At 45.9% G+C, this 26285-nt stretch overlaps 1 protein-coding gene across 1 annotated transcript; it reads left to right on the top strand.

Moving 5' to 3' along the window:
* Positions 1-10518: 10518 nt before the first annotated feature.
* VDAC3 (voltage dependent anion channel 3) lies at positions 10519-24177 on the top strand. Its single transcript, XM_020282635.2, has 9 exons — positions 10519-10706; positions 13059-13127; positions 14249-14298; positions 17878-18030; positions 18853-18905; positions 20291-20518; positions 22151-22301; positions 23142-23199; positions 23650-24177. Exons 2-9 carry the CDS (start codon positions 13061-13063, stop codon positions 23739-23741), a joined length of 852 nt encoding a protein of 283 aa, XP_020138224.1. The 5' UTR covers positions 10519-10706; positions 13059-13060; the 3' UTR covers positions 23742-24177.
* Positions 24178-26285: the final 2108 nt, after the last annotated feature.

Raw genomic sequence — 26285 nt, 5'->3', positions numbered from 1 at the left:
GACTCTGTCTCAAAAAAATAATAATAAAAATAAAAACAAAAACAAAAAACCCTCCACTGCAATTGTCTACTTATTTGTCTCTTCAACTAGACCAGAAGGTGAGGGCAGGGCTATGTCTAATTTATCTTCACATCCTCACCTTTGTGTGCCTGTCACATGATAAAAGCTCCTTTATGGATTCATTTTATGTGATGGGCACATTATTTGGATTTACAGTGACTTTGTGTCTTTGGGCAAGTTGGTTCACCTTCCTGGGCTGCAGTCTCCTCCCCTGTGAAGCTGGCCCTACACAGACGTCAGTGCCAGCCTCTGGCCTGCTGCGCGGTCCGTGGACATCTGCTCAGTGCGACTCATTGAAGAAACACCTCCTCTAGCCTGAGGCCTCGTTTGCGAGACGAGACTATGATTTCTGTCTCTGAAAAGCCAGAGCAATTTTGAGGAAAGGAGGTATGTGCAGTCCTCCCTGGAAAATGACTATTGGTGTATTTTTGTTTTGTTGTTTTGAGACAGACTCTGTCACCCGGGCTAGAGTGTCATGGTGTCAGCCTAGCTCACAGCAACCTAGTAGCTCAGCCTCCGAGTAGCTGGGACTACAGGCACGCGCCACAACGCCTGGCTGATTTTTTCTATATATTTTTAGTTGTCCAGCTAATTTCTTCCTAATTTTTTTTAGTAGAGACGGGGTCTCACTCTTGCTCAGGCTGGTCTCGAACCCCGGAGCTCAAAGGACCACTCGCCTCAGCCTCCCAGAGTGCTAGGATCACAGGCCTGAGACACCACCTGGCCTACGGGTGTATTTTTAAACCTGCCAAGGCTGCCTGTGCGTTGATAAGCAGGGCAGGGCGCTGCGGCAGCGTCTGTGGCCGTGAGCCTGCGTGTCCATTACTTGGGGAGGGGCGATGTTGGGGCCGTGGGAAGAGGATGACAGGCAGCAGTAAGCGGGCAGAGGAAGCTTTCAAAACGTTCTGCCGAAGAGGCATTCTCTCTGCTCGGAGGTCAGGCCACCGAGGCTGGCACCACGGGCTGAAGCAGCAACACGCCCTCCGCCCCCCACCCCAGCACCCTGTGCCGGGCCCTTCTGAAGGGACCCCACAAGGTACTCCTTCAGCCACAGGACAAAGGCTGCCCACCTGCCTGCGCAGTTGTGGCCAAATGTTGCCCCGGGCAAGGATGACTGAAAACCTCAGGCTGATCCTCTTGGTTTTGTCCTGAGCATCTGGCCAAAGAAACACTAAACTCCAGCAATCCCGACTGAGCCTAGACTAGGGAAATGAAATTCCCCCCAGAGTTCCCAAGGCTCCAGTTTCAGCACTGGGGGGCTGATTCCACTGTCTGGGGGTTTCGCGACGACTGCAGGCTGTGTCTGAGAGCTCCGCCTGGGGCCCCCAGAACCGCACCTGCTGGAGTTGAGGTCGAAGGCAGGGAGTCAGGGCCGATGATTCATATTCCCCCAGGAGTGGAAATTCTTCTTGTGGCTCCTGAGTCAAAACCAGTTTGATTTCCATAAATTTTGCTTTTCTTAAAAGAAAATCAAAGTAGGCCGGGCGCGGTGGCTCACGCCTGTAATCCTAACACTCTGGGAGGCGGAGGTGGGCAGATCACTCGAGGTCAGGAGTTCGAAACCAGCCTGAGCAAGTGTGAAACCCGTCTCTACTAAAAAATAGAAATTAGTCGGCCAACTAAAAATATATAGAAAAAAATTAGCCGGGCACGGTGGCGCATGCTCGCCTGTAGTCCCAGCTACTCGGGAGGCTGAGGCGGGTGGATTGCTCGAGGTCAGGAGTTCAAAACCAGCCTGAGCAAGAGCGAGACCCCGTCTCTACTATAAATACAAAGAAATTAACTGGCCAACTAATATATATAGAAAAAATTAGCCGGGCATGGTGGCGCATGCCTGTAGTCCCAAGAAGGATTGGTTGAGCCCAGGAGTCTGAGGTTGCTGTGAGCTAGGCTGACGCCACGACACTCACTCTAGCCTGGGCAACAGAGTGAGACTCTGTGTCAAAAAAAAAGAAAGAAAGAAAGAAAGAAAGAAAAGAAACAAGCGTGGCTTTGGCAGATCTCACAGGAAATGTCCAATAAAATAAAGGATGCGATGCGGCGCGCTGACGCGGGCAGACAGGGGTTGCAGGACATAGTCTCAGAGGGGACGGAAGGTTGTCATCGGTCCCCGAGGCGAGACGGCGACAGCGGCCACCCGCGACGCCAGGGGGCAGAGGCCCGGCGCCTGGCGCGAGGCGGGCGGCGCCCGGGAGGCGGGTGCCGGCTCCCGCGCCCACGGAGCGGCCTTGGGGCCCAGCCACTCCCGGCCTCCGGGTCTCGGAGCCTCGCACAGCCCGCGCTTCAGGAACCGCCGCCGCCCGTGTAGCCGCACGCCTGTGGCGGGGACCGCTCCGCGGCAGCGACGCCCTCGCGGTCTCCCGACCCTCGCGGGCCCCGCCGGGAGCAGCGCGGCAGGAGGGAGGGCGGTCCTGCCGTCCTCCTGCTGCACAACAGCCGGACGCTGGCTTGTGTGCCAGTCCCCGCGCCTCCCATCTTCCGTCTCTGCGCCGCGTCGCCCGCGGCCCTCACACACTGGGCGCGTGGCGGGACCGCAGCTGCTGAGGCGCCAGGCGACCGAAGGCGGGCACGGCCGAGTGCGCTTGCGCGGCGGGACAGCACGGCCCAGTGCGCTTGCGCGGCGGCGCTCTCCCTGCGACCGCGTGTCTCGCAGGCGCCGGCAGCGTCCTGCCGGCCAGTGGCGTAAAATGTCCAAAAGTGGTTTACGGCCGGGCGCGGTGGCCCTCGCCTGTAATCCTGGCACTCCAGGAGGCCAGGCGGACGGATTGCTCCAGGTCAGGAGTTCGAAACCAGCCTGAGCGAGACCCCGCTCCCTCTCTACTAAAAAAAAAAATAGAAATTAATTGACCAACTAAAGATATATATACAAAAACTTAGCCAGGCATGGCGGCGCATGCCTGTAATCCCAGCTACTCGGGAGGCTGAGGCAGGAGGATCGCTTGAGCCCAGGAGTTGGAGGTTGCTGTGAGCTGGGCTGACGCCACGGGACTGCAACAAAACGAGACTCTGTCTCAAAAAAAAAAAAAAGTGGTTTACGAAAAACAAAAGCAAAAACCCAATGATATTTCTGCCCCAAGGCAGTTTACGCCGCGCTCCTCTCACGTGGGGCTCCTGCTCCTTTGCCTCGTTTCTCCTCATCCTGCAATTCCTTTCCTCTTCCCGTGGGGTCACCCAACACGCTCCACTTATCCCTGTTCCCTGCTTTCAACGCAGCGTCCTCTCAGGTTCGGAGGTTTCCTCCGCTGGCGCCGCAGGCCGGAGGGAGGGGCGAGCTTGGCGGCCTGCCGGGCTCCATGCGGGGCGGGGGCCCGGGCGTGCGGGACTGTGGTCGGCGGGGTGTCCGGGACCCGCCGGGCGGTCTCCGTGTCGGGCGGTGGCCCCGTGCGTGCGGGACTGTGGTGGGCGGGGTGTCCGGGACCCGCCGGGCGGGCTCCGTGCCGGGCGGTGGCCCCGTGCGTGCGGGACTGTGGTCGGCGGGGTGTCCGGGACCCGCCAGGCGGTCTCCGTGTCGGGCGGTGGCCCCGTGCGTGCGGGACTGTGGTGGGCGGGGTGTCCGGGACGCGCCGGGCGGTCTCCGTGTGGGGCGGTGGCCCCGTGCGTGCGGGACTGTGGTGGGCGGGGTGTCCGGGACCCGCCGGGCGGTCTCCGTGTGGGGCGGTGGCCCCGTGCGTGCGGGACTGTGGTCGGCGGGGTGTCCGGGACCCGCCGGGGCGCTCTCTGTGTGGGGCGGTGGCCCCGTGCGTGCGGGACTGTGGTGGGCGGGGTGTCCGGGACGCGCCGGGCGGTCTCCGTGTGGGGCGGTGGCCCCGTGCGTGCGGGACTGTGGTGGGCGGGGTGTCCGGGACCCGCCGGGGCGGTCTCCGTGTCGGGCGGTGGCCCCGTGCGTGCGGGACTGTGGTGGGCGGGGTGTCCGGGACGCGCCGGGCGGTCTCCGTGTGGGGCGGTGGCCCCGTGCGTGCGGGACTGTGGTGGGCGGGGTGTCCGGGACCCGCCGGGCGGTCTCCGTGTGGGGCGGTGGCCCCGTGCGTGCGGGACTGTGGTCGGCGGGGTGTCCGGGACCCGCCGGGGCGCTCTCTGTGTGGGGCGGTGGCCCCGTGCGTGCGGGACTGTGGTGGGAGGGGTGTCCGGGACCCGCCGGGGTGGTCTCCGTGTCACACGGGCGGTGGCCCCGTGCGTGCGGGACTGTGGTGGGCGGGGTGTCCGGGACCCGCCGGGCCGGTGTGCGCCGTCCGCTAACCGAGGCAGGGAGGGTTGTGGAGGGAGGGCCGGTGTGACTTTGGGGAGCAGAGAACGGGCGTTTCCAGGCGGCCCGCGGGCCCAGCGGAGGAGCCAGCAGAGAGGAATCCTGCAGGCACTCTGCAGGGAGCTCCTTCCCTGAGACAAAACGGTTTCTGCCAAGCCTGTAATCCCAGCACTCTGGGAGGCCCAGGCGGGCGGATTGCTGGAGGTCAGGAGTTCAAAACCAGCCTGAGCAAGAGCGAGACCCCGTCTCTACTATAAATAGAAAGAAATTAATTGGCCAACTAATATATATAGAAAAAATGAGCCGGGCATGGTGGCGCATGCCTGTAGTCCCAGCTACTCGGGAGGCTGAGGCAGGAGGATCGCTTGATCCCAGGAGTTTGAGGTTGCTGTGAGCCAGGCTGACGCCACGGCACTCACTCTAGCCTGGGCAACAGAGTGAGACTGTGTCTCAAAAAAAAAAAACACAAAAAACAGTGTCTGCCATCTGCAAATCTGGACCCATGGTAGACAGAACTGGTTGATTCTTTTCCTTGGAAGTCAGGGGTGAACCCCATTGCTTGAGGGACCCTCAGTCCTGCCTGGAGTCCCAATTCTGAAGAAGCACAAACTTAGGAAGTAGTGGCTACCCATGGGCTCTGCACACTGTAGCTGTGGGGACAAAGCATGCGCCTTGCATTCCGGGGTGCCTCCAGGGCACTGCCTGGTTCCCCAAGCCCCTCCCTGGGAGTCCCTGTGGTCCGAACTCCCTGTCAGGGTGAGCCCCACCTGGGTACTTCTTCCCCCACCTGGTGCTGGGGGCACTGATTTGTGTGTGGGGGTGTGACCTTGCCATTGGACCCAGGATCTTACTCTGAGTGTGTCCAGGCCTCCCCAGGATTTTGGTTAAAGGAAACTACCTGTGGCTGAAGCCTCATTCTGGGGGGCCAACCATGGACTTCTGGGCTCTGCATGGTAGGGGTGAAGTCCGTGGGGCTCCTGGGCCAAGCGTCTGCCCCAGGCGGGCTCGGGAGGGCAGACCTGGGACTTGACCTTAAGCTCTCTGGTTCCAAAGTTTATTCTTCCCTCTGTCCCATGCTATCCAGCTCACCAACTGCAGTCCATTCCCAAACATCCAATGGCTCAAAACCTAGCAACTATATATACACCAGAAAATGAAATCCCAGCGAGCACTGCCTGGGCTGTTTCGGATTCCACACAACTGTGAGAGGATGTCAGCTGCTTCTTTTTTTTTTTTTTTTTTTTGAGACAGAGTCTCACTTTGTTGCCCAGGCTAGAGTGAGTGCCGTGGCATCAGCCTCGCTCACAGCAACCTCAAACTCCTGGGCTCAAGCTATCCTCCTGCCTCAGCCTCCCGAGTAGCTGGGACTACATGCATGCACCACCATGCCCACCTAATTTTTTCTATATATATTAGTTGGCCAGTTAATTTCTTTCTATTTATAGTAGAGACAGGGTCTTGCTCTTGCTCAGGCTGGTTTCGAACTCCTGACCTCGAGCTATCCTCCCGCCTCGGCCTCCCAGAATGCTGGGATTACAGGCGTGAGCCACTGCACCCGGCCAGGATGTCAGCTTCTTTCCTGAATGATTCTGTATGTAAACGGGATTCTAGCGTGTCACCGGGAAGTGGTTAAGACTAAATGACTTGTAGGCTGTGTCAGCCGGGCTGTGATCTAACCTATGGTGACAAAATTGGTTTCCCCATAAAAACAACTTCATAAACATTTGCTGCCCTTTTGACATTCAAATTAGACTCTGACTATGGTAGAAAGCCCCCAACACACCAGCCAATCCTAGCTCATAACTGTGTTCACAACCTCACGAAGATCTTGGGGGGGGTCTGGAGAGTGAGCCAGGGGCAGCCCCAGGCCGGCCCCAGGCTCAGCTTTGGCGCCACATTGTGTCCTCGCTCCCCCTTGTGGCCGGGAGTGAGGTGAGCACTCAGAAGGCCCAATGTCAAGGCCAGGTGATCTCAGAAGCATTTCCCAATTTCTGGTGGAAATTCCCCACGGACCAGCACTCTCTTTCTCATAAATCTAGGTATTTCCCCACCCTATGAAAGTGAGCCTAGCTTTTCTAATTATAAAAGAAATACATGTTTCCAAATTTTAGAAATTTTGGAAAATACATAAACGAGAGAAGAAAATAGTCACTGTCAAATTTTGGTAAAATTTTCCCAATTTTTTCTCTATGCAGGCACATATACACATATACATGCTGCGTTTATTTAATATGTGATATAATTAATCTATTACCAGCTCCAGAACTAGCCATTATGTGCACCTTCTCCACCCAATCCTGTCTCCCCACCAGAGGTACACATTGATGCTGTTTCGGTGTTTTTATTAGAGATGGGGTCTTACTATGTTGCCCAGGCTGAAGTACAGTGGCTATTCACAGGTGTCAACATAGCACCTGAAGCCTCAAACTCCTAGACTGAAAAGATCCTCTTGCCTTTGCCTCCCTAGTAGCTGGGACTACAGGTGCAAGTCACCATATTCGGCTTGGTGTTTATGTTTATTGTTTCCTTGCTTCTTCTTCTTCTTCTTTTTTTTCCCTTGAGACAGAGTCTTGCTCTGTCACCCTGAGTAGAGTGCAGTGTTGCATCGTAGCTCATAGCAACCTCAAACTCCTGGGCTCAAGCAATCCTCCTGCCTCAGCCTCCCGAGTAGCTGGGAGTACAGGCATGAACCACCATGCCCGGCTAATTTTATATATATATGTTTTTAGTTGGTCAATTAATTTGTTTCTATTTATAGTAGAGATGGGGTCTCGTTCTTGCTCAGTCTGGTTTTGAACTCCCGACCTTGAGTGATCCGCCCTCCTCAGCCTCCCAGAGAGCTAGAATTGCAGGCGTGAGCCACCTCGCCTGGCCCTGCCTCAGCCTCCGAAGTAGCTGGGACTATATAGTTGCATGCAACTATGCCCAGCTAATTTTTTCTGTTTTTAGTAGAGATGGGGTCTCACTCTTGCTCAGGGTGATCTCAAACTCCTGAGCTCAAGCAATCCTCCTGCTTCAACCTCCCAGAGTGCTAGGATTACAGGCGTGAGCCCCACGCCTGGCCTCAGCAGGTTATCTTGACTTGAGCGGGTGACCCGTAGGGAACCTGGTACACGGTCTCCATGGGCCTCTGGACCCACATGGCTCTGACACTTTGGGGTGTTTCCTTCCCATCAGCTCTGAGCATCATGCCTTGTACACGGTAAGCACTTAGCAAGCGTCTCTCAAAGGAATGAGGTGAAAGTCCCTTTCCTGCTCTAAAATTCTATAATTTTATCAATTTTATAGGGGCAGAATGCCATGTTCTCAGGATTTGGATTGAGAAAGTGCTTTCTATACTTCTCAAGAGTTGGGATCCCGTGTGGGTGGGAGTGTGAGAACTGGCTATGGTTCTGCGTGGTGAAGGCCAGAGTCTTGGTGTGGACACTAAGTGTTCATCTGGACCCAGCTCACTTCACGGGACAGAGGGACAGCAAGCAAAGGGAGGATCCCTTCCTGTAGCAGCTGCGATCCTTAACAGGCTTCTTCACTGTCTTCCTGCTTCAGGCGTTAGGAGAGAGAGCAGGTCTCTGGGTTACCTGGGACAGGTGTTATTAGGTCCCTTCAGAAGAAAGACCTGTGGATAACAGGAGAGGAAGAAAGGAACGTTGCCAAATTTCTATTCAAAGTGCTCTCTACAGCCTTTAACGGCATGCAGTACCTAACCAAGTTCAGACCTGAGCCAAAGTATAGGCTGAAGTTGTGCCTCTAATATTAATATTTATATGAATATGGGTTTTGCCTGCATAGCTTTTAAACTCCTATAGCATATTAATTTTAATCTGTTATTAACTAATGAACATTTCCCACATATCAGGTAGATTATATGCTGTGGATACATTGTTTAATATCCACAATCCTCCAAGTTAAATATTATTTAGTTCTGTTTCACAGATGTGGAAACCGAGGCATACAGGAGTTAAACTGCTTACCTAAGACCACAGGGTTGGCAAAGCTGAGACACAAAACCAGCCTCTTTTGACTGCAAAGCTCATTTTATGTAGGCCACTAGGTTGTATGGCTTTGCTTATGGCATTTATCATATTCTGCCTCATTCAGCAGATATATGTACATGTGTTACATTATGAGTCTCTCGGGGGCTTTTATCTTACTTATTTCTTATTAACTTGAAATGCCTTACACACAGCAGGCAAATAACAGTACTCGCCTATCGATTCAAACAGCAACTTGGTTTTGTGTACTGAGCATCGCACTTTGTGGGTTCTTCTTGCCCTAACTTTTTATTTTGAAAAATTTAAAGCTTATTGGAAAGTTTCAAGAATACTGCAATGAACACACACATATCTTTACCCAGCTTCCCCAATTGTTAACATTTTGTCATATTTGTTTTTTCTCTCTTTGTTTTGGGCCATTTGAGAGTTACTTGGAGACACATTTCAATTCTAAATACTTTAGCATGTACCTCCTAAAAACAAGCCCATTTCTGCATAACCAAGATACATTACTCTCAGAAAACTTTAAATTGCTAGTGTACTACTATGGTCTACTTTCAAATTTCAGTAATCGTCCTGATAATGTTCCTCAGTAGCTGTTTTTGTTAGGTTTTTGATCCAGGGTCCAATTTAGGATCACACATTGCTTTTAGTGTCAGATCTTTCTTTTGTTTGCTCAAATCTAGAACAGTTTACTAGCCTTTTTATTAATCTTTCATGAAATTAACATTTTTGAAGTGATGGGGTATCATTTTGCAAGTCCCTCAATTTGGTTTTGTCTGATTATTTTTTTATTTTATTTTATTTTATTTTTTTGAGACAGAGTCTCACTTTGTTGCCCGGGCTAGAGTCCCATGGTGTCAGCCTCGCTCACAGCAACCTCAAACTCCTGGGCTCAAGCGATCCTCCCGCCTCAGCCTCCCGAGTAGCTGGGACTACAGGCATGCGCCACCATGCCCGGCTCATTTTTTCTATATATATTAGTTGGCCAATTAATTTCTTTCTATTTATAGTAGAGACGGGGTCTCGTTCTTGCTCAGGCTGGTTTTGAACTGCTGACCTTGAGCAATCCTCCCACCTCAGCCTCCAGAATGCCAGGATTATAGGCGTGAGCCACCGCGCCCCGCCTTGTCTGATTATTTACTCATGAGTGGAGACAAATTGCACACGCTTGGCAAGAGTATTACTTTTGTGTCCTCTGTGCATCACACCAGCGGGCATACGGGGTCAGTGTGGCCCATCCCGGCGATGCTAAGGGCCAGCACTTGGGCAGGGGTGACGCTTTGATGTGAAGGTGCCCTTTTCTCTTAGAAAGTAAGCCATGGGGTGGTATCCATGGGGAAGCCACATGGATACCCTCAACCACCCACTGATAATTTTTGCCTGAAACAGTTATTGCTATGCTGGTTCCAAAGTGACGATTTTCTATTTCTATAATTTCTTCTACATTAATTAATTCGTTGGTGTTCTCCTGTAAGCAAGTTTTCCCTTCCATCTCCTGTCCCCCTTTGAACGATAACCTACAGCTACGTGCGTGATTTGGAGTAAATCACTCACCCCTGGGGACCTATCTTTTTAAGGGTGACTTTTTTTTTTTTGAGACAGAGTCTCGCTTTGTTTGTCGCCCAGGCTAGAGTGCGTGCAGTGGCGTCAGCCTCGCTCACAGCAACCTCAGACTCCTGGGCTCAAGCAATCCTCCTGCCTCAGCCTCCCAAGTAGCTGGGACTACAGGCATGCGCCACCATGCCCGGCTAATTTTTTCTATATATATTAGTTGGCCAGTTAATTTCTTTCTATTTATAGTAGAGACGGGTCTCCCTCTTGCTAAGGCTGGTTTCGAACTCCTGACCTTGAGCAATCCGCCCACCTGGGCCTCCCAGAGTGCCAGGATTACAGGCGTGAGCCACCGCGCCCGGCCTTAAGGGTGACTCTTGAATTTTGGGCAGTGTGGGACAAAATTCCCAAAAACCGCGCAAGGTGTCCGCCAGAGCATGGGACCGCACCGCACCCCGCAGAGTCCCCGTCTCCTCCCGCTCCCGGCCCCAAAGCTAGAGTAACTCGCTACCGCCGGGCGTTCTCGCGAGAACAGGCCCTGCGCAGACAAAGGTGCAGTCCCCCGACCTCTGCCCCGTCACGTCACGTCACGTCACGCCCCGCCCCGCGCGCCGGGCCCTTCTGCGCACGCGCGCACGCGCCGCCAGACAGTTGGCGGCGCCGACGCGCCCCGCCGCTCCCCTGCGCGCCCTGTGCCTGGCGCGCGACCGCGGCGCAACGCGACGGCGCAAACGCGGGCGGGGCAGGGCGCGCAGGCGCCGCTGGGAGCGTGAGGCCGCGCAGGCGCGGACGGCGTTGGTGCGGAGAAGACCTTCAGCGTTGCCCTGGCGGAGCAGAGACAGGCCCTCTGGCCGGAGGTGAGGGGCGAGGCCGCGGGGCGGCGACCGGCGGAGGGCCGGGGTGGCGGTAGGCCGCGGCCGCGCAGGGCCCGTCGGGCCGCTAACGGAGCGCTCGCTCGCGAGGGCGCGGTCTAACGGGACGCGGAGGGCAGGGCACCTGGCCCCGGGCACCTTGCTCCCTGGCGTCTCCGGGGATGGAGCCGGGCGCCGGGCAGGTGGCGCGCCGAGCCCGGCCGTCCCGCCGCCGGCTGTGCGGACGGGACCACCCTCCCCGTGTCCGGCTAGGAAGGCGGTCGGTTTCTGGGGAGGTTGGATCCTCGAACCCCAGACTCATCCCCCGCCCTCACCTCCCTCCCTGGGATTGTTGTCGGGCGTCGGGCGAGCCCTCCGCTGCCTACGGCGAAGGGAGAATGCTGTTCGGGCAACTTGAAAAGGAGAGACGAGGAACAAAAGGGGCTCTTCACTGTCAAGCTAGTAATTGTGTAAAGCGGTGTTGCCCAGTTTTTCCCTTTTCCCCCTCGCCTGTGTCTAATGCAACTTGGGTACACTGTGCATATCTACGAACAGCAAGTGCATTTTGTAGACCTAGTAGAAATGTGTGATTGTAGCTCTTTACTCTCGAAGTCTCTGAGTCTTCTCGATTTTTGCTTGATCATACCAGCAGTGCATTTCCCATCAGAATCATGGGTCTGAAAGAGTGAGCTCGAGCTAGGCAGAATGAAGATCAGTTTAGGGAACGAAACCAGCTACTCCAGACTGTTGCATAGTATCTGGTACTAGCTTTGAAAAATAGCAAAGCAAAATGCTAACAGATTGTAATGGGTCCCTAGATGTGTACATGATGCTTCCAAACATGTAAGTTTATCTTTTCCCTTGTTGGCGTGAAAAACCAGACTGTAAAGCTTTAACATTTCTATTTGAATGTATATAGTGCCTGCATTTCTATACTTCCCTCCCAAATGATAGACTTTTGGCAAAATTTCAGCATACCAACATTTGTTTTAATCATAAAGAATAATATCAAATTAGAATTGGGGATAGTTTAAAAGTCTAGAATCGATTATTTGAGTACAAGGGATTGAATTAGAAAATAGTTGCTTTTAAGTGAACTATGAAACCCTGTAGCTTACAGCAAAGTTTTATTATGGTATGAATACATTAATACTACTCTTTCCTTTTAATATGTGATTTTTATACTATTTTATTTCCTCTTAACTTTATATCATATATATATATACATACATACAATATTTGTCTATCATATTTGATAGTTTTGGGTTAAGGAACACATTTCATATCAATTCCCAATTAAGAAGTGCATCATCCGTAAATGTTCAGGTATGATAGTATAGGCCGAAGCTTAGCAGAAGTCCAGATTAAGAGCTGGGCTAAATATAAATGCTAGTTTGGATGTGTAGATACCGATAGTGCAGGCATAATAGTTGCAAGGGCTAGCTGGTACTCTGGATTTTTCTGGTATAGTAGTCAAGCTAATGGTACTGCAGGAGGTGGTTCTGTAATTGGTTAGACATGGATTTTGAGTCTGCAAGAGACACACAGCAGAACCTGCTCCAGGAAAAGATTTCCTGATATACAAAGAGGGTAAAGGAATGGTATGTTCAGCATTACTGATAGCTTCTGAGAATTTGATATGAGGGTCATATTGGCAGTAGAAAAGCTGGGTAAACACTAAGTAGGCAAGGTGAAAAGTCAAGACACCTTGAGTTTTTGAAGGCTTTAACTTCACAGTTTATATTTATTTTGGTAAGCAGATTGCTGCAGGTAGAATCTATCCTATTTCTGGTTAATGGGTAAAATTATAGCACTTTATTTTAAGAAGAGCTTCAAGAGAGGACATATTCTGGATGAATACATTTCAATTAGTATGGTAATTTTTATTTTAAGAACTGAGTTTCAGAGTAGCAAAATGTTAACCCTGAGGATTTTGATTGCACCTACTCTTAACAGTTCCTTAAAAAATTTACCTTGTTGCTTTATATAGCTCTTTGGTTTCACAACAGCCCTAGAAAGATTTTTCTAAGGTAAATTTTGTGTATATTTTTAAAAGAAGCTCAGTTTAATAAAGCATCTTTTTCAGCTTGTGAGAATTTTCTTTTCTTGGAAATGCAGTCAGAAATATGACCTTTGTGAATCTCATGAGAAAACTCTTTTATTTTTCCTTTTATTCTCTTTTTTTAAGGAGCAAAAATTCCTTCTCTTAACTTTGATTACATTAGGGTATAAGCATTAAGATGCAAAGGAAGAGAAAACTGTATACCTCTTATCATGGGACAAAACAGTGGAAGAAATAGGGGTGAATAAATACTAATTGGTTGTTTTTATTACTTTGTCCCCATTTTTCTTTACAAGATATGTGTAACACACCGACTTACTGTGACCTAGGAAAGGCTGCCAAGGATGTCTTCAACAAAGGGTATGGTAAGTATCCTATTGTATAGCTCCAGTTTGGGTAAAAGTTAACATTGAATGACTACTGTGTGTAAGATACTGTGCTAGTAAAATATAGGTAAGTCAACATTAATCTACTTTACAAGATTTAAGGGGATAACCATTAACAGGCTATTAGACTTCTTTATTCAGAAGTGGAATTCCTTACAATCATTAAAAGCAATTTTGTACATATGTACCTGCATATACATATACATATTTAATGTTGTCTATAATGTAAAATAATATAAATCTATAATATTTATGTCTCCTTTGGCTAGCTCTGGGGACGATTAAAGTAGGCAGTACTTTTTCCCCCTCCAAATAAGGGCATTTTTAAGAAAGTTAAGACACAACTTTGACTTCTTTGGAGTAATATATGTTCTCTGATCCTAAACAGACATTTCTTTTTAGATTTTAAATTTTAATCTTTAAATTTAAAATTTTTTGTGCTGTACACATTTGATTTTTAAATTTTATTTATTTGTAGTAATGTTAAGTATATATTTTAAGCTTGTATATATCAGTGTAATTAACTTAATTTAAAAATATGTCTTTATTCATTTTGAGGGGCTCAAAAATCAACTTAAGTTATTTTGCTATAATTCAGTTTCTTTTTTTTTTTTTTTTTTTTTTTTTTTTTTGAGACAGAGTCTCACTTTGTTGTCCAGGCTAGAGTGAGTGCCGTGGCGTCAGCCTAGCTCACAGCAACCTCAAACTCCTGGGCTCGAGTGATCCTTCTGCCTCAGCCTCCCGAGTAGCTGGGACTACAGGCATGCGCCACCATGCCCGGCTAATTTTTTATATATATATCAGTTGGCCAATTAATTTCTTTCTATTTATAGTAGAGACGGGGTCTCGCTCTTGCTCAGGCTGGTTTTGAACTCCTGACCTTGAGCAATCCGCCCGCCTCGGCCTCCCAAGAGCTAGGATTACAGGCGTGAGCCACAGCGCCCGGCCTATAATTCAGTTTCTTATGAAACTCTCACCTGATGAAAATACTATGTGTTTTACATATGGAAGGTACTATGGGCTATTTCATAATTTGAGTTACAAAAACTGGAGTGAATGTCATGTTTTACACATTACTGTGTTTTTGTGTGTGTTTCTAGGGTTTGGCATGGTCAAAATAGATCTGAAAACCAAGTCTTGTAGTGGAGTGGTGAGTATCTAATTTATTTTATTTTTATTATTTATTTATTTATTGAGACAGAGTCTCACTCTGTCACCTGGGCTGAGTGCCGTGGCGTCAGCCTACCTCACAGTGACCTCAAACTCCTGGGCTCAAGCGATCCTTCTGCCTCAGCCCCCAAGTAGCTGGGAATACAGGCATGCGCCACCGTGCCCGGCTAATTTTTTCTCTATATATTTTTAGTTGTCCAGCTAATTTCTTTCTATTTTTTTTTTAAGTAGAGACGGGGTCTCACTCTTGCTCAGACTGGTCTTGAACTCCTGAGCCAAAACGATCCGCCTGCCTTTGCATCCCAGAGTGCTAGGATTACAGGCGTGAGCCACTGCGTCTGGCTTAATTTATTTTAAATAGATATAGCATAATTCACTTAAAGGAACCTGTGTAAAAATCATTGTCTAAGGTAGTTGTGTGAAACAGCATACTTTTGGCACGATGCTGGCTTGCCTGCAGCTTTGTCCTGTTCTCACATTCCAGTGAGCTTCCTAACTTAGCCAGTTAAACTCACAGACAAGTTAAATTTTTGAGGAGACCCTTTGTGTTTGTCATAGCAAGAGTATACTGGATCTTACTCTGAGAAGATACAGAATATACATTTTTTGACCCATGTTATACTTTTATATTATACTGTCATGAATATGTACATGGATACTGAAAACTTTATTTACTTTATGATGGGTTCATGGAAGTTTTATTGCCTCTTTTAAAAAAAAATTTTACTCCCTGTCTCTTCATGATTAGTTGAAACAAAATATAGAAATAAAATGTATTTCTGAATGTATACATGTCGAAGATTATTCTACAGGTTTTATTAATAACTGATGTTCATAAAGTCTTTTTTACTATAAGTTAAGAATATGTAGTAAAACATATGTTGGTGTATTTTCTTTCTTTTCTTTTTGTAAGAGATGGGGGTCTTACTCTGTTGCCCAGGTTGGAGTACAGTGGCACGGTTATAACTCACTTGCAGCCTTGACTTCTGGGCTCATGTAATTTTCCCACCTTAGCCACCTGAACAGTTAGGATTATAGGCATGTGCCACTGCACCTGGCTGTATTTTCAGAGCATCATTGACAATAGCTTTTAGTCAGTAAATCTCAGCAAATAGATTTTTTGTTGTTGTTTTTGAGACAGAGTCTCGCTCTGTTGCCCAGGCTAGAGTGAGTGCCGTGGTGTCAGCCTAGCTCACAGCAACCTCAAACTCCTGGGCTCAAGCGATCCTCCTGCCTCAGCCTCCCGAGTAGCTGGGACTACAGGCATGCGCCACCATGCCCAGCTGATTTTTTAATATATATATCTTAGTTGGCCAATTAATTTCTTTCTATTTTTAGTAGAGACAGGGTCTCACTCTTGCTCAGGCTGGTTTCGAACTCCTGACCTCAAGCGATCCTCCCTCCTCCGCCTCCCAGAGTGCTAGGATTACAGGCGTGAACCACCACACCCGGCCTCAGCAAATAGATTAACTTTTCATTCATCTTATTCTCCGATTTCTTCTCAATGGCTGAATCCTTTTTTAGTATTTACCCATCCAAATTCATGCAAATTTTATTTCTGGGTATAATGATTTAATTAGAAGGACAAAGACATGTAGAATTCCTATGATACTTTGTCATGTACTCAGTATAATCCTGGTTTGTAACTATCAATCTTTCTCTGGTTTCTCTAGAGTAAATATATATATGTACCTACCTTACTAAGATGGATGTACTATGTGTATGGTTCTGTTAAAATAGAAAAATTATACTCATTTTGAATAGGTTCCAGAATTTGCTCGAGTTAGGTTTTTCTTGCAAAAATCAACTAAAATTTTATCTCCCTTTCATGCTGCTGTCGTGTGGTAATATTCGTTCAGATGGTAAGGAGAAAAGTCTATTTATGTGCTTTGTGTTTATGGCTGCTTTTGGTTTCTGGTATTGACCTAGAATATATTTCATTCATTACTCCAAATTCTTAGATTTTTGTCGTGATATTTTTGTCTTATGACATAATATTTAACAGTAACGTTTTTGTTTGTTTGTTTTTGCTTACTAGCATTTAATGTAGAGTTGTGGATGTTATATGCATGTTATAAATGTATTTTGCTTTTATTTGATCTAATTATGAATTTAGACAAAAACTGAATTGTGAATTGTGAGCCTGGAACTCTACTTAAAATAATTCTAGCCTTCTTTTAGAGATTTGTACCTGTGTAAGAAATGATGATAACAAGGAAGAAAGATAGACTGTCCCTCTACCTTAATTTTGTGCATAAAGTTTCCCTGACACCAAAATAAAGCTTTGCATTTGTTATACTTGCCAAGATTGTGAAAGGCAAATGTAGAAAATAAAACACTGGGTAGTTGCCCCTTCCAAAAGAAAAACATTTGTCACATTAAAGAATTATGTGAACTGGTAAACGCGACTAACATTTTATCGTTTTTTTAACTAAGGCCTTGCCCTAAATGTGCAGCATGATACTTTCTTTGAAAGCTTTCTGTGTGGTGCTGATAAACAGATCATAGTTTCCCAGTTGTCTCATCTGCCTGGAACCAGAGTTAGGGAGCAGGGTATTTGTTAAAGGGAGGGTTCATGTTGCAGGCCATGAAACAGAACTGGTCAGGGTTGGCAGCATTTCATTACTGTTGGCAGTATTTCAGAAATGCTCTTTAAAAACAGGGCCAATCAGAAGGTTTTTTTCCTTGACAGTTCATAGATTGTCAGTGACAGGTGTTGACTGTTTGCTTCCCCCTGGAAGGAGGCCTGTTTCTAACTGCTTATTGTCATATGACTGAAAGGACACCTAACTAGGAGGGAGGGTATATTTTAAGTCATTCATAGTAGCTATTCGGTAGAAAGCACTTTAAAAGGCAGACAAGATGGAAAAGGGGAAACAGATAAATTATGGCATTCCCTTTGTGAAAAGTGGATTGATACTTTCAAATGTTAAAATTTTTTATGCTGAAAGTTTTGGGGATAGCTTTGTGAACAGAAGCAATATAGTTTTCACAACAGTGTGAATGTACCTAATGCCACCACTTCACTGTATACATAAAAATTGTTAAAATGGTAAATTTTGTGTTAAATGTATTATACCACCATAAAAATAATAATAAAAAAAAAAATACAGTGTTGACCCTATTAAAAGAGGGGAGGGTAGTGTTTTGGGATTTTTAAGGACCTTTAAATTAACTAATAGTTGAAAGGTATAACAGAGAACTGATAATCTTTTTAGGTCATGAAGTTAAAATGTTTAAGAGACAATATTTTTGTTCTTTTAGTAAAGGCATTTAATTTCAGTACAGATATTTCTCTTTTAAAGGAGAGAATTTAAGATTCCCAGTTAGTGAGAGAGCATATGGAACAAGAAACATCAATAAGAGAAGTAGAGTGATGGGAAGATCTAAACTGGTTGCAGGATTTAGCGACTGCAGAGACAGGGAAGCAGGAAGTAGGTTGCTGTAGTGTAGGGCTGTGGTGGCCAGCGCGCTGTGCTGGTCTGTGGTGCACTGAACCCTGCCTTCTGGCGTGAGTGTCTGCTGTTCCATGAGCTGATTATTCTCTCTTGCTTACTAGGAATTTTCTACTTCTGGCCATGCTTACACTGATACAGGGAAAGCGTCAGGCAACCTAGAGACCAAATATAAGGTCTGTAACTACGGACTTACCTTCACCCAAAAATGGAACACAGACAATACTCTTGGGACAGAAATCACTTGGGAGAATAAGGTAAGAGAAAGCATTGGAAGTTATTTGTAAGTTCACTTTATCTTGCAGATTGTGTGATGAACAAATCCCAAGTGTAATCTAAACAAGATCTTATGACCTATCGAGTAGCCATATTTTTTCTCAGCATATGGCCTTTTTTGGTATGTCTTATGTTTCTAGAAAATAAGGCTGTGTTTGTGATTACTCTAATCATTATGTTACATTTTTGTTCTGACTGATTCTCTCTTAAACAGCTGAGCCTCTGCTGGTTAGAACAAACTATTTACACTAACTTGGTTTAGTTTTATAATCATCGCAAAATTGGCTTGACAGGGAAATTTTTCTAAGATTCTCTAATGTTTTCAAGGAGAAAACCTGTTAGCAGATATTTGTCAGGTGTCCACTATTCACAGAGCACTGTCTTTTGAGGTATGTCTGTATGGACATTTTCATATATAGGTAATGTACATGGATAGCTGAGTAAGTTACTTCGGTTGGTCTGTTAAATGTCAGGTTATCTCATTACCATAATTTCAAGAGACTATCAAGATTATCTTGTTCAAGAATTCTGTTGGTTTTGAACTGTAATTTGTGTTACATGCTGAAATAGGATTTGCTCCCTTTTTTGGTGGGAGAACCATGATGAAGGCTGGGGTGATGGGAGAGGAGTGTTGGGGGGACAGGAGGATGGGGAGCTAACTTATTGCATAATTTAATACATGGCTCTCTTTAATGACTTCCTTTTTTCAATAAAAAGGAGGTTAGAAGAAACTTTAGAATTGGTTTCTTGAGTTGGATGAAGAATTGAAAATTAATTGTTAATTTTAAATCTTTGTTTTTCAGTTGGCTGAAGGGTTGAAACTGACTCTTGATACCATATTTGTACCGAACACAGGGTAATTATCCAAACCCTATTTTCTGAAATGTTTTTGGAGCCTAAATGGTTAGAGAGCTTTAGAAGGATGCAGTGCAAAGTTTAGAAGCAGGAGGAACTTAGGGAGTTTCTCTTAGGAATATGGAGACCTTGCATACGTAGTAAAGATGAAGGAAGATCCCACCTTGAGGCAGGATAAAATTTTGATTTGAAAATTGAATAGATGAACAAAAATTTGTAAAGCTATCCCAAAGAGACACATAGCAGAAAAGTTTAGGAGCTAGAAGGGTCTTGAGACGATAGATAAATCTTAAGCTGTTCTAAAAGATTGATGAACGTGGTATTTTGCTGAGAAAGTTAATTTCTTAAGAGGGCATCTCCTGGCTCTAGAACTTTGTAACTAGTAGGTCTCCTACCGACTTGATTTCTTAGCTTCTATAAATTCCTCAACTCCTTGGCCTCAATTTCTTTATGTGAAAAATGGGGATTGCATCATTTCCTATCTCCCTAACATGGGGCCATGCTATTTGGAGGACAAGGTGCTAGATAAATGCAAAGTGATATTTCTTCTCAGCTGTAACAACAGGTATGTTCTTCCTGCAACACACTTTTAATTATCTTTAGGGCAAATATTCTCATAAGAGGCTTGACTGGAGCAGGACATGGACTATTAAGAACTAATTTCATGTTTTTAGTATCGTCCTTCAAAAACAGTACATGACTCTCCACGATAGGTTAATAATTTGTGTCGAGTGTTCCTTTTGTGGCATTTGAGATTTGGCTTCTTGTGTGTCTTTGTACTGTACGTGATTATTCAGATTATTAATCTGGCCCTGAGATACTCATTTCTTCTTATGCTTTTGTTTGTGCCTCTATGCAGTTAACCATGAAACACTCGATTATTTGATCTCATAATGAGGAATAGATAATAATAGTATATACATTTCTAATTCTAACAAAATTATCTTTGTAGAACTAAGTCATTTGAAACATTTTTATTATATGTATGTCATCCACTAAAGTAATATTTACAGTTCATGCCTGTAATCATAGCACTTTGGGAGGCCATGGCGAGAGGATTGCTTGAGGCCAGGAGTTTGAGACCAGCCTGAGCAAGAGTGAGACCCATTTCTACAAAAAATACAAAAATTAACCAGGCACAGTGGCATGTGCCTGTAGTCCCAGCTACTTGGGAGGCTGAGGCAGGAGGATGGCTTGAGCCCAGGAGTTTGAGGTTGTAGTGAGCTATGATCATGCCACTGCACTTTGCCCAGGTGACAGTGCGAGACCTTGTCTCAAAAAAAAAAAAAAATTGACACTGGCGGGGAGAGAGTATCTTACTCTAAAAATTCCTGGACAATAATAAAACTCATTTTGTTTTCATTGTGTTGTTTTTGTTTTCTACAGAAAGAAGAGTGGGAAATTGAAGGCCTCCTATAAACGGGATTGTTTCAGTCTTGGCAGTAATGTTGATATAGATTTTTCTGGACCAACCATCTATGGCTGGGCTGTGTTGGGCCTTGAAGGTTGGCTTGCTGGCTATCAGATGAGTTTTGACACAGCCAAATCCAAACTGTCACAGAATAATTTTGCCCTGGGTTACAAGGCTGCAGACTTCCAGCTGCACACTCATGTGTGAGTGCTTATAGTTTATTCCTTTTTGGTATCAGTGCAGTCACCAAAAGATGATAGCCATTTGCATTTGCATGCCGAGAAGGATAGAAGTGATAGTACTTGTGTTTAATGTGTCTTGGTGAACACCCAGCCTTGCTGTACTGTTTTCATGGTCAGCAAAACCTTGCCTGGAGGCCGGGCGCGGTGGCTCACGCCTGTAATCCTAGCTCTCTGGGAGGCCGAGGCGGGCGGATTGCTCGAGGTCAGGAGTTCGAAACCAGCCTGAGCAAGAGCGAGACCTCGTCTCTACTATAAACAGAAAGAAATTAATTGGCCAACTAATATATATACAAAAAAATAGCCGGGCATGGTGGCGAATGCCTGTAGTCCCAGCTACTTGGGAGGCTGAGGCAGGAGGATTGCTTGAGCCAGGAGTTTGAGGTTGCTGTGAGCTAGGCTGACGCCACGGCACTCACTCTAGCCTGGGCAACAAAGCGAGACTCTGTCTCAAAAAAAAAAAAAAAAAAAAAACCTTGCCTGGAGGCCAGTGCATGTGGCGTGCTGTACTGCTGGCAGTTCCTGGCCCTCAGCCTTTACCCCAAACGTCAGGAAGCTCTAGAATCTGTAGAACCACTGGGATGGAGAGATCCCAGAGCATGGTTTACCTTCTGGTAAAGGGATCCTTTGGAGATGTTCGTGCTTCCTCTGGTGCCCTCTCATCTTGGCAGTATCTGGAAGCAGGTCTGTTTGGATCACAAGAACAACCACCCAATTGATTTGAGCATCCATAGTGATTCTGTGGAGGTTTTCGGGTATCTTGGTTCGAACCCAGCTACCCCTATTGCATTCAGAAGTAACCGGAGTCCTCCGAGCAGTCCTGGGGTTCTGTTATGTAGGCTGCACCCTGTTGGCTGAATGAATCTGAACTTTTAAGTTGTATTTTATGTCTTGGCCAATTGGACACTGCTACTATACTAGGAAGAAAAAGCCATGTGTTTTTGAAGTGTTGCAGATTACTCTCTGCTAGGTACTCTAATTCACTTATGATGGCTAAAACAAAATCAAACAATGGTTTAGACAGAATTATTGAAATTGATGAAACAGTATTCTCAGGAAAACCATGAAAACCCAAGGACTAACCTCTGGGGTGCTCTGAAGCAATAATGTAGGTGCTTCTCTGGAGCATTGCACCCTCGATATTGCAGGGAGGGTGCTTTGTAACTCTAGGATTGTGTTTTAAATGAAATCCAGAATTAGCTTTATTCCTGTACTTCTACCTCTCTATATTTTTTTTGCAGAATCTTTATTGATCTCTACTTGAAGTTTCTAAGTACTGTGAACATCCCAAAGAGATCTGTAGATTATATTTACCTGAGGTAGCTGCCTTTGTGCATAATTGAATTGTGTCTAAGAAATTTACATCATGTGGAGGAGCCAAGTAAATGGACCAAGAGTTACTATGTTTTAATTAAGCAGCTACAAATCCTATAACTAGATTTAGTTCCTTGTTTAGTAGTCATTTATACTAGAAATTGCTGAAATCCTGTAGTTACAAAATGGGATCCTTGTTTAGATAGTCATAGAATTTGTTTCCATACCATAACAACGGTACAAACTAGATATTTGCGAATTTTTCTTATACGATGAAAACAGGAACGACGGCACTGAATTTGGAGGTTCTATCTACCAGAAGGTGAATGAGAAGATTGAAACATCAATAAACCTTGCTTGGACAGCTGGCAGTAACAATACCCGTTTTGGCATCGCTGCTAAATACAGGCTGGACTGTAGGACTTCTCTATCTGTAAGAATGTGCTGCCAGATTGGATTTGCTCTTAGGTTTTCGTCTCAGATGTAAATGAATGTTGTGATGTGATTGTAGTTTGCGTGTTCTTTATTAACTGAGCTGGCTCATTGTGCAAAGAGTATTATGCCTGAAGTTAGGAAATGGGGGTTCTAGTCCTCTAGTCCCAGCTCTTCCTGTATTTGGCTGTTGTTTGACCTTCTTAAGTCATTTTACCTCTTTGGCCTCAGAATTTTCTTATCTATAAATTCTGGGGATTAGATTACTAGACCTGTTGCTATTAGTAATTGTTAATAATAAAACTAATTGAGCTCTTACATTCCAGGTACTGTGCTAAGGACTTTAGGTATATTATCTCATTTAATCCTCAGGACTACTCCATAGTGGAGTAGTGTTACCCTCATCCCCATTTTACAGGTGAGAAAATTGAGCCTTAGAAAGGTCAGGTAACTTGCCCAAGGTCACACAGTAGGTGGCAGTGTCAAGATTTCAGTGTAGTCCCATTTTTCTGTCACCAGAGTTCATGGTGTAACCACTGTCAGGTTGTCAGTGGCATCTCAAAGCATTCAGGACACGGGTGTTTCGCTGCACAGTATCTTTTACAGATTTGCTTGAGGCCTTGAAGCACGCAGTCTCATGTCCCCACCATCCCTGTCAGTCCTATTGACTTCTTAAAAGAATTATCTTTTTATTTATTGAAATTTTCAGTTTCAGTAATTCTAGGTTGGCCCTATAGTGCTTTTAGCTTTGGAAACCTGAGGCATGAAGTGGTGGTTGTACTGGCTGACATACTGTGAAATTGATTGCTCCCTAACTTACTGTTCCATCTCTTAATTTTAGGCTAAAGTAAATAATGCCAGCTTGATTGGACTGGGTTATACTCAGACGCTCCGACCAGGTAAGTAAAGGAATTAATAACAGTGGAGTGGGGTTGGAAAGTGATAGAGGAATAATAAAAATAACCTACAAAACAACCAAACAACAACTCAATCACTGTAGGTTGATTGAGACCATTTTGTAACATTTGATGTCCAGATAGAAAGTATAACAGATCAAATACTTTTGCTTAAAATAAATTATATGTTTCTAACTGTGATTTGGTCACCCTGACCTTTCAGTTTGGTTGATCACTCATTGCCCTTAACCCTGAACTCCGAAGGTTTGCCATGATCGTGCTGTTTGCCATGATCATGCTCATTACAGATCACATGATTATATGTAACCCTGGGCCAGTTTAGTAATACTGGCTGTGTGCTTACAATCCATAGCTTCCATCTGTTGTTTCTAGAAAATTCAGATCTGATTATAATACCTGTTACAAGTGATTGTGGTGTTTTCTTCTTCCTAGGCGTCAAACTGACACTATCAGCTTTAATTGATGGAAAGAACTTCAATGCAGGAGGTCACAAGGTTGGGTTGGGATTTGAACTGGAAGCTTAATGTGGTTTGAATAGAGCATCAGATTTGTCCCTGGAAATGAAGAGAAATGAACCCACTATGTTTTGGCCTTAAAATTCTTCTGTGAAATTTCAAAAGTGTGAATGAACTTTTTATTCTTCCAAAGAATTGTAATCCTCCCCACATGGAAGTCTAGAGATTGCAGGTCCATCCTGAGGGAGGCGCTTGAAGGCATGCCTGGAAGTTGCCATGTTTGTGCCACATTTCAGTTCAGTTCTGCAGTGTTAATTTAAATGTGTTCCTCAGCGACAATGTAGTGTCATGTTAAAGGAAATGACCCAACCCTCCGGTTTGTACATTGCGTCCTGCATGTCCCACACCACTTTTTCATGACCTTTTAATATATTGGTCTCTGTGCCGTAGTGGAATCTTTGGTTTTGCATCAGAGTAAAATAAACCCATCACATTTGGAACATAACTGCTCACCTGACTTGCTAGTGGTGGTTTTCTTGTTTGATGTGATTTGTTTTGAAAAATACTTGAGCAGTCTGAAGTGTCTGTGCTGTTGTCTGGCCTTTCAGCTTCATTGGCCTCGCCGGTCGCTCTCTTGGGCCAGGCTGAGGGAGGAGAAGTGAATTTGGTCAGCTGAGGGGGGGCGGCGCGTCTGTCCCACCTTTTGCAGTGTGAGCGGCCGGTGGGATCCTGTGGGCAGCTGTGTGCGGTGCTGAGAAGGATGCGGGAGTGAGGGGCCGCAAGGAGAGGACAGGCAGGGAAAGAGGAGTGGGGGGTGTAGGGGGCGGGGCCGGAGCTGGGGGACACACCTGCAGCTGCTCTTGGTGTCAGAAACATTTACAATCACTAGCTCCAAAACAATGATAACCAAAGAATGTAAGTACCAGTTTAGAAATGAGTTGGTGATAATGTCCTCAGGGCTAAATCATCTTTCTAAAAATAGAACTCAAGCTTCTTCTTCTTTTTTTTTTTTTTTAAATACAGAAGTAATATGTGCTGTTAGCCATAAATTCAGTTATCTTAGAAGTAATTAAAAGTGAAAATTCCGCTGGGCATGGTGGCTCAGGTCTGTAATCCCAGCACTTTGGGAGGCCAAAGCAGCAGGATCGCTTGAGGCCAGGCAAGATCGAGAACCCATCTCTACAGAAAAATAGAAAAATTAGCCCGGCATGGTGGTGCACGCCTATAGTCTCAGCTACTCAGGAGGCTGAGGCAGGAGTATCGTTTGAGCCCAGGAGTTTGGGGGTGCAGTGGGCTGTGATCACACCATTGTACTCTAGGCGGGGTGACAGAGTGAGACCCTGCCTCAAAAACAAGTGAAAATTTCCATTTTTTCCAATGTCTGTTTCTTCAGCTTCCAGTGACATTTTGATATATCCTTGCAGATATTTTTCAGTGTCTTTAGAAATTACGTAAGTGTATACGTAAAATGTTAAAATGCTTATCTTGTTTTGCGATATACTTTTTAAATTTAATGTGTCAGAGTCCTCTTTCTGTTCATGTCTGGTTCATGTTTTTATTCACATGCTTTAGCATAGATGTAATTTATTCCCCTTTTTTGCTATATTCAGTTTTTTGTTTTTTTTGTTTTTTTTGAGACAGAGTCTCACTTTGTTGCCTAGGCTAGAGTGAGTGCCGTGGCGTCAGCCTAGCTCACAGCAACCTCAAACTCCTGGCTCAAGCAATCCTTCTGCCTCAGCCTCCCGAGTAGCTGGGACTACAGGCATGCGCCACCATGCCCGGCTAATTTTTTCTATATGTATTAGTTGGCCAATTAATTTCTTTCTATTTTATAGTAGAGACGGGGTCTCGCTCTTGCTCAGGCTGGTTTCGAACTCCTGACCTCGAGCAATCCGCCCGCCTCGGCCTCCCAGAGAGCTAGGATTACAGGCGTGAGCCACCACGCCCGGCCTGTATTCAGTTTTTGATTGGCAGACAATGCTGCATTGAATGTCCACTTGTGTGAATGTCCCCGCAGCACTGCCCACCAGAACTCTGATGTGAACACGATCTGTCTGCACTGTCCTGTATGGTGGGCACTGTCCATGTGACTACTGAACATTTAAAATGCAACTAGGGCAACAGAAGAACTAAATTTTTAATTTGAATTACTTTAAATAGCCATGTGTGGCTAGTAGCTGTTGGACAGTGTCGTTCTATAGGATAGGTTTCTGGAAGTGAGACTGTTGAGTCGTAAGGCACATGCATTTGATAAGTAGTGCACACCTGTCCTTCAGAATTTTGTACTAATTTATATTTCTACCAAGAGTGTTTGCCTGTTTCCCCACATTCTCAGTAATAATGTTACCCAACTTTCAAATTGTTACCAGTTTTATAGGTGAAAATGATAACTTGTTTTTTTTTGCATCTCTCTAATGGCCAGTGAAATGGAGCTACTTTTTATGTTTACTGATTACGTATAATCCTGATTTGCCGGTTCAGATTGTTTGCTCAGGCTCCGTGTGGTGGCTCACACTGTAATCCCAGCACTTTGGGAGGCTGAGGCAGGAGGATCGCTTGAGCCCAGGAGTTGGAGGCTGTGATCGCACCACTGCACTCCAGCCTGGCCGACAG

Source organism: Microcebus murinus, chromosome 24 (assembly GCF_040939455.1).
Source record: "Microcebus murinus isolate Inina chromosome 24, M.murinus_Inina_mat1.0, whole genome shotgun sequence".
NCBI classification, from domain to species: Eukaryota; Metazoa; Chordata; class Mammalia; order Primates; family Cheirogaleidae; genus Microcebus; species Microcebus murinus.
The sequence above is the reverse complement of the archived record's forward strand: the minus strand, read 5'-3'. Positions and strand labels throughout refer to the sequence as shown.